This window comes from Ostrea edulis, chromosome 8 (genome assembly GCF_947568905.1).
Source record: "Ostrea edulis chromosome 8, xbOstEdul1.1, whole genome shotgun sequence".
NCBI classification, from domain to species: domain Eukaryota; kingdom Metazoa; phylum Mollusca; class Bivalvia; order Ostreida; family Ostreidae; genus Ostrea; species Ostrea edulis.
The window spans coordinates 65,260,836-65,275,152 of NC_079171.1; the positions used below are offsets into that span (position 1 = coordinate 65,260,836).

General features: G+C 35.2%; 1 protein-coding gene and 1 long non-coding RNA gene across 2 annotated transcripts; one reads left to right on the forward strand and one right to left on the reverse strand.

The window, feature by feature from the left end:
* Positions 1-514: 514 nt before the first annotated feature.
* LOC130049264 (uncharacterized) lies at positions 515-11,541 on the reverse strand. The gene is made up of 3 exons (XR_008797762.1): positions 11,214-11,541; positions 1,103-1,267; positions 515-754 (listed from the first exon to the last, which is right to left on the reverse strand). It is a non-coding gene; the product is annotated as an uncharacterized LOC130049264 (long non-coding RNA).
* On the forward strand, positions 3,995-12,453 carry LOC125662635 (IgGFc-binding protein-like). Its single transcript, XM_056146691.1, has 3 exons — positions 3,995-4,175; positions 8,357-8,601; positions 10,277-12,453. Exon 3 carries the CDS (start codon positions 10,335-10,337, stop codon positions 11,541-11,543), a length of 1,209 nt encoding a protein of 402 aa, XP_056002666.1. The 5' UTR covers positions 3,995-4,175; positions 8,357-8,601; positions 10,277-10,334; the 3' UTR covers positions 11,544-12,453.
* Positions 12,454-14,317: the final 1,864 nt, after the last annotated feature.

Below are 14,317 nucleotides of genomic sequence, written 5' to 3' on the forward strand. Positions count from 1 at the left end.
TATATTTGGTTGCTAAGCAACAACACCTTATCAAATGTTCTCAAAAAGTACTACCCGTTTTTCCTCTGCAAGTTCAACGTATACGAATGTTCAAGTACTTACTTTCAATCACTAGATTTAAATGTACTTGCATCATATTTAACAAAAATGTTCTTATATTCAACCTCTTAAAACTTATTTCTAGACATCATTCTTGATAAACTGTACTGGGTTGTTCTGATGGGGCATGTATTGACCAATATCTGTCTATTGACTGGAACTTCACAGCAGACATGTATAAGATAATGCACAAAAATCTGGAAAAAAAGAGATTTCTTTATACTTAGCCCTAAATACTAATGCATTGTCAGAGCTTTTGAATGCTCAATTGGCTCTGTAAATGTTTTCTATAGTCAAGGCCCTCTGAAAATTACTAGTATGCATTTAATTACTTATGAAATTTTATCAGAGGTAATTGTAGTACACTGATAAATGTGTTAGACGCACAGCAAGATTAATTTTCGTAAAGATAATCTTTTTAGTTTGCATTTTATTATTCATTTTAAACTGGGAATCACAATCACAATATCAGTACTTTAAAACTAGTAACACCTGTACAATTCCTCTTCCTTGGGAAGCATATTGACACTCCTTCCCCCTAGATATGACCATCTCAGCATAATGGTTGGTGGCAATACAGATGGAGAAAACCAAATCTTCTGTCAAAAAACAGCTTCATAAAATCTGCAGTTCTCTGAATAATAGGGTCTAATATCTGAAAGGAAATTGCAAATGAAATCAGTATTGGCCACCCTGCCTTATTTGTCAGGATTTAGAAAACTTGTCATACCTTATAATTAGAAATGGAATAATGATTTTCCGTTTTTTGTCTCTTTCTGTATGACAGTATGTATGTGATACCTAGTAATGCAGTAAAAACAGTAAAAAAAAAACAAAAACAAAAAAAAACAACAACCCAAAACCGCATATCAGTGTATCATGACGCCATGATTCCATTTCTGAATGTATTATCTGGATTTATTTATTATTATTTATTCATTTTATTGTTAACCAAATGTATACAGATCTAACCGTATATTCAACCTCAAAGAGTCATACTAACTGAATGCCAAGCTGTCGCTCCGAATGAAATGCCACAGTTCTTGGATCAGGTGTTCCTGTGTCCTCCACATCAGCATCCTTTCAATGCATGTCTGGATTTGCCAGCAGACTGTCACTAGCTGACGATACCTAGGAACTTCCAACTAAATATTGGGATGTCAATACCCTTTTTAAAGATGAAAAGAAATTACAATTAAGAATTGTTGGTTTATGTTTTAAAGCAAAATATAAGTTTCATGGTAGCAAGGAACAGTTTCGCACTTAAGTACAGCTCAAATTTATCTAAAGATAGAGATATCCTGTATTTGAAATGACATTTGGTAGAGGATTGCGTACATGTGTTAGAAATGAATAGAATGATTTATTATAGATTGCGAGTGTAGCAGAGTGAGTGCGTAATGAAAAAAAAATATATGCATGATGTAGGTATCAGCATTATGCCTAGCATGTACATGGGGGGGGGGGGGTACTGAATAAATTCGGGTTAAAACCTACAGGGTCCAGCGAAAATACTGCAATTCTGAGGGAAAGTATGTGACCCCAGATATAAAAGTAGAATTGAACTGGTTCTTCATGGTACATAGTGTCTAAATCCCCTTGCATGGTACTCTGATGATGTGTGGATTTAGTCGAAATTAGAGAAAATCTAGGCAAGATGATAGCATACCAGTACCAGCATGTATGGATCACATGTGATTTGTGGTCACAAGGCTACTAAGTGTATATAAAATACATGTATTTAGATAAAAGAGAAATCTATGATTTTTCATTAGCCTGTCATAATCAGACTTTGATTGATGTTACGTACCCACCCACCCCCACCCCTCCATCCCCCATTTCGGCCCAAACACACATTTCATTTATATTTCTGTTACAATATGAAGAAAATAATTCAAATTATGATTAATAAATTTTATCATTACAATGACGTAACATGTGTTTTCCTAACAGATTGTGTTTCTTTTCATAGAAAGATAATTTTTAATAAACATGGAAAAATCATGGAAAATAGCCCTCTCACCAGCGGCCATGAATGTCCAGTCTGATTAAAACCACCCCATCCCCCTTCTCATTGTACACTAAATACACCCCCTTTTTACACTCGGTCATCAGGTAAGGAAAGAATTCTAGAAAAGGGGGGGGGGTGTTAATCAGACGGATTGATGCCGGACCAGGACAGATTAAATGATGTCAGCTCTTAATAAACAATTCAGTGTTATTCACTTGGTTTAGATCACAGGTGCTTGTGGACAGGACTTCCGGTACCCCCCTTCTTTTATTTTTAAATGTTCAATTCCTTGGGTATTTCGGACGTATTTTTGATAAAATATGTAACTTCAGAGTTTATCTATTTCAATGGAATACACAAATCTCGCATAGAAACTGTTTTTAAAAATGTCATATCACCGATCATAATGTTCATATATTATGATCGGTGATATGACATTTTTAAAAACAGTTTCTATGCGAGATTTGTGTATTCCATTGAAATAGATAAACTCTGAAGTTACATATTTTATCAAAAATACGTCCGAAATACCCAAGGAATTGAACATTTAAAAATAAAAGAAGGGGGGTACCGGAAGTCCTGTCCACAAGCACCTGTGAAGCCGTGTTGTTTTCGTTGAAACGGAAACACGTGTGTTCCCCGTGCACACTTTCAGAAAACCCCGCGGGGCCCGCGATCCCGATGACGGAAAAATAAATGTATAGGCCTATAGGCTATATATGCGAACTTCTTTTTAGTTTTATTTGTTTGGCAAGGGGAAAATTATTACTATTCCGAACAAATATAACGTTTATATCTGAATTTGAAGTATTTTATTTATCTTTTTTTTTTTATTTACTCTGCCGATGTAACACTCTCAATAGGTGTTTTATGAAGTTGCATGTAGGTTGTGTAACTTATATACCAATATTCGTTTAATGCGTTTAAAAAAAGCAGAGAATACCTGGCTGATTACTTCATACATATGTGTACATTGTTTTAGTGTATCAAAATTTACTGAATTTACTAAAAGAGGACAATGCAAATTTTATAGTTTTCACCACTTTAAAATATTGTGGGACGCGCGTCGATCGCTTTTAGCGACGACGTTTTGTCGCTAATTTTAAAGAAAACCGCGCAGCATGTCCCAATTTCATTTTATCGTAATATAAAAACTACCGAGAATTATATCACGAATAAGGGCCCCTCAAAAAGGAAATTTCCTCTACTTTTACAGGCTGTATTTACTTTTCCCTATTTCCATATATAAATATAGGTAAAACGCCGATATGTTTAAACATTGAGAAATAAAATCGTAAGAAAAGGTACATGTGCAAAAAATTGCTATTTTCCTATAACTTTGCCAGACATTAAAAATAATTTTTATATCTTCTGAAAGCAGGAAATATATGCTTTTCAAAAATATAAAAAATATTGAATTCATAAGGAAAATAAAAAAAATCATATCGAGCGGGAAAATGACCCTGCGACAAAGCGTTGCGTCATATTTAGACGAATTAGCCACCCTTCACTTTAAATGCTTTTTTTTAATCTAATGGCTTTACTTACGTTATTGATTTTTACATAGTCAAAAAATAGAGACAATTTCCAAAAATATGATATATAGATCATATATCTTATGACCGTAGTTTCAAAGATTTAGAGGCACTCCTTTTGCGTTGCCCTGTTTTTACGCACCACCGGTCAAACTGACCGGTACGGTAGAGAAGGGGTTAAACCATCAAACCGTTTCGAAGTTAATGAAAACTTTTTTGAAATTTTTCAAACCATGAAACTAAACTCAACCTAGTGTTTCATTAATAAATTTTCTCATAGCTGCCAAGCAGGAACTTGGTCAAATCAAACTTTAAAACTATATTTAAACACTGAAGGTCAAAATAACAAGGAATCCATGTTGGATTTGTAGGTGAGACAAGATTATATGCACGAATTCTGACATTAGAGAGCTACAGGTAATTATCGAACGTGTACCTGTAACGTCATTAAAATTTGCAAACGTCATTGGCATACCGTGATATTTCTACGTGTATCTACCAGTTGCATACAGGTAGAAGCAGTTTTACACGTAAGTAAAAAAAAATCTATTTTTAAATCCAGGTCTTGAAATTGTTAGAGATATTCGATAATTAAAATTATTGGTATCTCAACACATGCCAGGTAATGAGTGCCTTCATTCACAAAAAGTGAATATTATTTTGTTTTCTGTGATACTTTTCATTCATATGTTGACTTGTATACTGGAAATAAAAGACACCACAGAGTCGTTCGCTTCTGCTTCATACTTAGGTATTTTTAGCTCTTCTGAACCGAAGGCTCAAAGAGCTAATGCTATGGCCATTTGTGCGGTGTGCGTAAACTTTTTAGAAAAAGGGCTATAACTCAAGAACCCCTTGGCCAATTTTTTTCAAATTTGTTACAGGGTATCATTGGCCCAAGGGCTTTCATACATACTAAATAGAGGGATGTGACCCTTTAACAAGGGGAGATAATCAGGAAAATACAAACAAAAGTAGTGGTTGCTAAAAAATCTTCCTCTCAAGAACCACTGGGCAGATTATCACCAAACTTACACATAAGGATGAGGATATGTTGTAGATTAAAAATTGTTCAAGGCATTACCCTGGGGCAAAGGGCGTGGTCTCAAGGTCACTTCAAAGTTTACCTAAATTTATATTTCCTTAAATCTTTGATATTTTAGTCATTATAAGGACTAGGATCATCAAATTTTGACAGTTGATGCATCTTAGGACCTTGTGTCCATTTGTCTCAAAAGTAGGTCACGGTGGACCTACTTTTTGAATTTTGCAGGTATTTATTTTAAAATTAATTTTGATGCATATCTTGGACACTTTGAAGCCTATGATCATCAAAACTTGTCAGTTGGTGGATCATGGGACCTTAAAATGCGTCAACTGAAAAATAGGTCACCGTGACCTACTTTCTGAATTTTATGGCTTATCATTTATAGATATATTTTAAGTTGTTATTTCAAATACCGAGAGGTTTAGAATCATCAAATCTTGTAAGTTGATGCATCTTGAGGCCTTGAAACATATTTATAAAAAAGTAGGTCACAGTGACCTACTTTTTGAATTTTGCAGATATTCAAATTTCACATTTTCAATTTTAGATGCATATTTTGGGCACTGTAAAACCTAGGATCATCAAACTTTGTCAGTTGATGCGTCTTCAGTCTTCGGTTTGTGTCGACCAAAACGTAGGTCACCGTGACCTACTTTTGGCATTTGACAGTTATATTTATATATTTCAGTCACTAATTGACCTACAATCATCAAACTTTGTCAGTTGATGCATCTTGAGTCTTCGGAGTGTATCGACCCAAAAGTAGGTCACCTTGACCTACTTTTGGAATTGGACGGCTATATTTATATATTTCAGATACTATTTGACCTACAGTCATCAAACTTTTTCAGTTGATGGGTCTTGCATGTTCGGAGTTCGCTGACCAAAAAGTAGGTCACCATGACCTACGATTGGAATTTGACAGCTATATTTCAATATTCAGATAATAATTGGCTTAAAATCATCAAACTTTGTCAGTTGATATTTCTTGGGTTCTCAAAATGTGTAAACCAAAAAGTAGGTCACATTGACCTACTTTTTTTGAATTCTTAGGATTTAACTAAAGATTTAGAATACTAAGAGGCTAAGAATAGAAATGGTGGGGTTGTACAATTTATCAGAAGAGCGATTCTAGGCCCTTGGGCCTCTTGTATTGAAAATAGGTATGAACGGCAAACTAACAACTCATTTTTATGACAAACGGGATGATTTCAGTGTCTCCATCGTCAACTTCCCATATCTATAAAGCAATATTCCATTATCACCTGCATATGGTGTTTATATCTCAACTGATTCGATACGCAAGGACTTGTTCTGTGTAACCAGTTTTTAAGTCGAGGCAGCCTACTGACAAACAAGGTGATGGTACATGGGGTTTAAACAGTCTCGATTTCGCAAATTCTATAGTCGTTATAACAATCTAGTTTGCCAATACAACCTATCATTGGGTCAGATACAGTCTGACAGTAGGGATCCGGGTTAGAATAGGTCCTCAGTACCCCTTGCTTGTCTTACGAGACACCTAAATGGGGCGGTCCTACGGATGAGATCGCAAAAACAGAGGCCCAATGTCACAACATGTGTGCCGCGATAAAGATCCCTCCCTGCTCAAAGGGCGTTAGCGCCGAGCATAGGCCTAAATTTTGTTGCCCTTCTCCGGCAATATTGAAGTCTCCATATGAGTGAAAAATTCATAAGAGGGACGTTAAACAATATTTAATCAATTAATCAATCCATTATGCTATACCATAATATAGTTTATGAAATGTAGGTATATATAAATATTGAATTGCAACAACACTCGATATTTATCAGTGTCGGATCCTCAGCGTGGATACAATGTCAAATTCTTATACAAAACACTACAGTGAACAACAACACGAACAATTGCCTTCTTCATGACAAACGAGACGGCTTATATAAGATGGCCAAAGATATACGGAAAAGAATTAGGAGTGAACGTAACCAAATATACAAACATATTTACTTTGCAAATTAAACATTTATTGTTCCTGGCTTGCTAATCAATCCTATTCCTCCATTGGACTGATCCACAATGCTCAAAGCAGTAATCATAGACTGGATTAATCTCAAATAGGACGAGTTAGCTAATTATGTTAATCAGTGCAAAGGTCAACTCGTTCACGGTGAGATTCCCTCGTTACTATGCACTAAGAATAAATAGATAAGTGAATGATAATAATGAATAATTATAAAAATATTAAAAATCAATAAATGATAAATATAATAAGCATAAAAATAAAATAGAAAATAAGAATATCTAATAGTTTTTTTTAATAAATGAACAAGAAAAGGAAACGATGTGGACCAACTCAAGAAACAGAGGATAAGCTGACTAGGGTATTCCCGTACTAATCATGACTGGTAGAAGTGCAAAAACGTTATTATATAGAATATCAGCTCTTATTCTGTAGCCCGTCAGTTGTTATGTCTACCAGAAACAGTACGTAAGAAAAACAGTAAACCTGTCCATGGTCCAAGTTGGTCCAATACCAAGAGAAGGCAAAAGCAAAATTTCTGGTTACACCGGCTGAAGTCATTTGAACTTCAAGGTATCATCAAACCTATTGACTTCACTAGGATGAATACGGTCGAAATCTTCAAATGTCATCGAATTCATAGCTGATATAGAATCAGTTTTTGTGCGGGAAGACAATGATATAATTTTGGTTCATTCAGAGCCTCTGGATAGGTTTTCTAACACGGAAAAGATTATAAAAGTTTGTATGGCTTATTTTGTTCTGTCGTCGAAATAGTAATTCACAATTTTACAGCAATTATTTCCTTCAGAGACATATCATATAACAAAGGGCCTGTTTTTAATAAGATACACGATGGATCAAAGTTGAACCCCCCTCCCGCCCGACCCCACATCATCAAAACAGGAGATTCAAATTAATCTAATAATTTTTGGTAGCCCGATCCCGATTTTACTAGCCACGGTCATCGGGGCTACTGTTTAATTTCGAAGACAAGACCTTGGATAATTTTTAAACCATTATTGAAATTAGATAAATAATAGATACCACTATTGTAACTGGATAAATTGTTGACACCATTTTCAAAATTGTAGAATTCTGTATTTAATTGAATATTATGGAAAATCTTCTAAAATATTGGTGATTTGTTGAAAAAAAAAAAAAATAGATGTTTGAAGAAGAGTGTGGATATGTGTGACTTTAACACACGGACCGTGGACCTAGATATAATGCATGCGACAATATACACGTATCAACACTTCGCGAAAGTTACGTCCCTTGTCCGCCATCTCCCGGATAAAAATCGCATTTCCCCACGTTGGCCTTTGTAATTTTCCCATCTGTAGCTTTGACATCTGTTATTTTTCCATCAATTACAGTCAACAACAATATGCCCCAGATTGGGGCAACCCATTAACTTGTATGAAAACTTGGTAAATGGCTAAAATTCAAAGTAATAACATCTTACATTTGGTAAGGTAAAGAAGGAAAACTTGGTTTTTCACCGATTGACCTTTGGCTGACCCCGCAAAGGGACGTAACTCGCGGCGAAGTGTTGATAGGTGTATTGGATAGTTACATTCCTACATTTTATAAGTAATGATATTTAATGTGTTTTCATTTATCTGCGTTCTGTTGAATTTAGCGTTTCTAATTTTGACAGACAAATCATGACTCTGACAAGGAACAACCCATACCTGATTTCGACGTCTCTTCTATTCGTGTGTATGGCAGAAATTTACAGTGGCCAAATAATTGATTTTGTCACAGATCCCTGTGCAAGGTCATATGAAATAGAAATTCTGAGAAAAGAACTAGACGTGTTATTGAAAGTTGTAAAAGACCAAGAAGTTAGATTAAACATCCTGGAAGGAGAATTGACATACGTCAAGCAGAAAAACTGTCAGTGTAAGTACTGAAATAGCGGTGAAAGTGGCTCTTGGGCCACACCAATCTGTAAAATAGTTCTTCGGATTTTCAAACAAAAAAAGTGAGGCGAGAGGGCGAAATTATTTTACAAATGTAAAACTTATACGGTACCAATTTTGATGCACCAGATGCGCATTTCGACAAATAATGTCTCTTCAGTGATGCTCAACCGAAATGTTTGAAATCAGAAATAACTATGAAGTTTTAGAGCTAAATATAGCCAAAAACAACGTGCCAAAAAAGTGGAGCCAAATTCGTCTAAGGATAAGAGCTGTGCATGAGGGAGATAATCCTTAATTTTGAAATGAATTTCTAAATTTTATAACAGCAATTAAATTTACATCCGTATTTTCAAGCTAGTAACGAAGTACTTAGCTACTGGGCTGTAGAGACCCTCGGGAACTAACAGTCCACCAGCAGAGGCCTCGACCCAGGGGTCATAATGTAAAACTTATACGGTACCAATTTTGATGCACCAGATGCGCATTTCGACAAATAATGCCTCTTCAGTGATGCTATTTTTCATTTTGGAGATAAAAATTATGAGGCGAGCGAATACAAGAAATATGAATATTTCTAATTGAATTAAGTGTGATTTTAAAAAGCGAGCGCCTAAAAATAAAGATCTAAAATCATCTGATATCATTTGTTTACCACATAAACTTAATATTTTTCAACTTTGTTGATATAGTTTACAATAAAGAAGAAGTATTTCAGGTTTCAAAGACTGATTTTCTTTATACCTAATACATGTACTTTGCAACATTAACTGATAAGGTCCTTTTGAAGAATTTTATTCAAGTTTCATTTTAGAGATATGCATATTGCTAGGGACATGTCCAGTCTTGAAATCTCCATTGCATCGCTTTGAGCATTTTCTTGAATTTTGATAGGACATCACCAAACCTTTTGTGAATTTATCGTTAACTGTCGATCCGGTTTAAGGTGGCTTAATACACCCAGAAATAGTTACTCAAATCTGTACGAATTGATTTATTAATTATGAAAGATATGATGATATACAATAAGTATGTATGCCACAAAGGCAAACAATATACAAATTTTGATAAAAATACGATTTTCAATAAAAATTATTTCAACACATATAAACAAAAGATTCTGGGGGATTTGAACTCGAGATCTGCGGTTCACCAGCCCAAGCTTTAACCACTGAGCTACGATTCTAGACAAACAAGTCGATCGATACAAATAATTTCACAAAACATTTAAATCGTCATCTTGTGACGTGGTGTCATACAGAGTATAAGCTTTAATGTTGTGAGCTACATGTACCTTAAAATAGTCCTCAGTACCCTTTGCTTGTTGTAAGAGGCGAATAAATGGGGCGGTCCTTCAGATAGGACTGCAAAAACTGAGATTCGTGTCACAGCAGGTGTGGCACGATAAAGATCACTCCCTGTCATAAGCGCCGGGCATAGGCCTAAATTTTGCAACCCTTCACCGGCAATGGTAATGTCTTCATGTGAGTGAAATATTCTCAAGAGAGACTTTAGACAATATATAATCAATCAATCAATCAATCGTACGCTGTCGATTCAAATTGAGGACAAATTCTCCAGTTTCTATTTTTGCAATAATAATCATTGGTGGCTAGAGTACATGATACGATTCATGAAATTTGCAATAAATTTAGGTGAGAGTCTTCTGTCATCGCCCGAATCTCATCCAACGACCAAAATGACAATGACAACATGAGAAATCACCCATATGCTTCAGGATCCTTAACAATTTACGTAACAACGGATAATGAAACCACAGTCAATATATCAAGTTCCCCTCATTTAAAGCCGAGCATTAAATCAGCAGTTGACAGCAGTGTATCTATTACATCTAATTCAAAATTTACACTTCCATTTGAGCTTACATGTGAATATGTAAAAGTAGAACCAAAGGCGGTGATAGTTCGGACTTCTGAACTATCCACCGTAACTATTTTCGATAGCTTTTATATAAATACTAACGACGGGACACTGGTTATTCCAACACACAAACTGTCTAATCAGTATCTCATTTCTACAACAGAACCTTATTCCACGTCAATCGACTATAGTCAGTTTGCTATAGGAGCCCTCATTGACAGAACAGACATAACGATAAAATTTAAAATGGCCAATACTTCTAGAATCACGCTACTTGGTGGGACGTATAGTGATGGCGATGTTTTCTCCATAACTTTGGACAGATTCGAAACTTTCCAGGCTAACCATAATACAGATCTGAGTGGGACGTTTATAACATCTACAGAACCAATAGCAGTGTTCTCCGGAAACAGATGTAATAAGCTAAAAAATAGTGGTGGCTGCAATCACATGCTAACTCAGCTACCACCAACGACAGAATTAGATCATCAGTTCATTGTGCCCCCGTTTTTCCATAATTCAGAAACATTAATTCAGGTAGTAACCCAAACTCACAACGCAGTCAATATCACTATTGAGGGCAGCGAATCATCGTGGATTTTGAATGAGAGAGAATTCAGAAATTTGAAATCAAATCAAATAGCAGTTTTAGTTTCGAGCCAACCTGTTTCAATTACCGGTTTTGGAATGGGCTTGCCATATGATACTTACATGACGGTCATTCCCGGCGTGCATCAGTATCTCGCTTTCTACAAGATCACAATACCATCTGGATATACAGAAAACTTCCTATGTCTAATAATTCCAGCAGTCTCCATAGACAACCTTCAGATAAATGGCCTCTCTAGAGATCATTATAACACTGTTTATCAGAGTTCTGTGTATTTAGATAAAGCATACGACGTCCGTGTCTTTCAAGTCAAAAATACTGGTGAAACATTTGTTTTATCAACAACAGATAAATCAGAATTCGGACTGATTGTTTATGGTCATCGTGCATTTGACGGATATGGATTCTCTGGAAACTTTGTCCTACCCTAAAATCATAAGAACTTATGTATATCTTATCTACAATCTAAGTTATGTACTTTATTATGTAACATCTCCCGGGTGTTAAGAATTGGATAATAAACATGGGTTTTGAAAATATCATTTTCATTGGAATACAATACATATGCATTTTCTGTTCAATCACTCAGAAGAGAAGTTGGAGGTGGATCTAGGATTTTGATGTCGAAGGGGTATATGGAATACCTTGAGTTTATGTTTTATGTAGATAGATATTTTTCTTCTTTTTACTTTGGTTTGTGTATTGTTTATTTTACGTTCCTCCGAGATTTCTTATTTATTTAGTATCATTAAAAAGGGGGAAGAGGTTACTATGTGCCTACGTCGCCTTAGTGCATACATAACATTAGACATAATTTTCAAGACAAATTATTATAGACATGTTCAGAAAATACTGTAAGAGTTGAATGATATCGGTTATATTTACGATTAAAACACTTTGATATACCTAATATTACTATCTAATTATTACACCAAATTATATCTGAAATGATGTGTCATTCACGTCAACTCTCTGTAATTATAGACATGTTCAGAAAATACTGTAAGAGTTGAATGATATCGGTTATATTTACGGTTAAAACACTTTGATATACCTAATATTACTATCTAATTATTACACCAAATTATATCTGAAATGATGGGTCATTCACGTCAACTCTCTGTTAGAGCGTATAATTCGTGAGGTGGAGCTGATTGGTGTAAACCATATATAAGGATTGCTCATTTCCAAACTTATACAATGAAAAGCGCGTCTCTCGGATGAGACCTTGAAAAACCGAAGTTAATTATCTGTCACGGGATGAATTTCCCTCCGTGAGGTGTAATATTTTAGTTTACATACATTTTCTTTCATTCATAAAATTATATCTGTACACCCTTATGTTTTGTTTCTCACTTACTTACAACAGAATTTAATTGACGTAATAATTTGACAAAGCTGTTTGCTTTATACTTCTTTAAGATGTAGTTTTTTATTTTAATTGTTGATAGAATTTAAAAGATCTGTCATGCATGATAAATTTGATGACTGAATTTAAAACCCACTTCAAACAACGAGATCAGGTACTTCACAGAACAAATTATCAGTTGTCGTCATGTCGTTTGTTTAAATCCTCACAAATGTTTGGACGGGTTCTACAGAAGAAAAAAAAAAATTCCCTGTTAGATAGCGTTATGTCAGTAAGCAACAATATGAGTGCGCTATTTTAAGAAAATGGTGTTTTTCATAGTACCTGATAAACTCAGGTGTTCCTTTTATGAGCTTTTAATAATAATACTTTATCAGAGGGAATACGAGTGTAGGTGTCTTCAACAGTATCGGTTAAAGAGATTGCTGCACCAAAGCGGGAACTAGCTCCGTGCCAGCACTCTTGACCTAGAACTGACCTCCATCTATATTTATGCTCTTATTGAGTATCTAATTGCGATTTAAATACCTATAGGATTCCCCAGTACCAAGGACAAGCCTGGTCCATTATATGTCTCAATATATTATATGGGTACACGTAATCTAAACATCATTTTTGAAATCGTGAAAATGATTGTCTTTTATTTTTAAGCGCTAAGCGTAGCTTAGGCGCTTATTGCCGCCAGTTGGGTTTTGCTTTCGTCATCATGTTTCCGGTTTATCGCCACCTATAGGCGAATTCATGCATCGCTGTAGCCAAGTCGTGTTTAAAGTAGTCGTAATTTTGCAACCGATCTAGCACGGGGATAACATTCATATCTGCAGTTGCATTTCCCCCCGGAAATACAGCTCGTTGAACAGTGAACAAAATATGTATAAAAAGGGTGATATTTTTGTCCTCATTCTTGGGGAAAGTGAGACACAAATGCAGGTCATTCTTCAGTTAAAATTCCTATTTGAATCTGCGTCTGTAATAATTAAAGTGATTCAAAATCTAAAATTGAATAAGAATATGTATACGAAACCGTTTTAGCTAGGGTGCCTTTGCATTGTTACCTTCGCATGGCGCTTAGAGGTCAGGAAAATCAATTTGCATGGTGCAATCTATAATTAGAAACCATACACGAAGCTATACACGAAACAGGAGGGTTTTCCACGTGTGTTTTGGCTGCTGTTCCGATTCAGTAAAATATTTGTCCGACGCAGCAAAAATGTGTGCAACACAGTAAAAAATTAACTGATCCGCGTCCATTGTGAACGAGAAAGAATTTGTGCACGATTATGCTTTGACAGCGAAGGACAGATATCGGTGTCTCAGAAGGATGATATTGCGTAACTGCTTACACCTTTCCCTATCATATATGTAAGTCGGTCATGCAGAAATTTAGAAGATGCAACGGTGTAACTTAAGCTTACTTTATTATTTCTAAACAACCAAGATATTCTTCAGAATCATCGTCAACACAATCAAATTTGATTTCGTGATTTAGTTTCAAAAATGAGACTAAAAATAATAGTCTTGGGGCAAGGAAAAGATAAAAGGTACAACATTATATTATATTATATTATATCATATTATGGAAGACAATACCCCGGTTTCAAGTATTCAAAACACCGCGTGGAATTTTACGAGGGCTGTATACTGAAATACATATGTTTAGAACAAGTGTTAGATAAACATTGCCATTGTGTCAAGCATGAATGTGAAATGGTTTGCGGTCCACAGCACGCTACATACAACGAAAAGTAATCGTGTTTTCAATTTCTTTGTACTTCAAACAAACAATTGACAATGACATGCATATGCTACATGTATTTCCGAACGTACAAATGATGA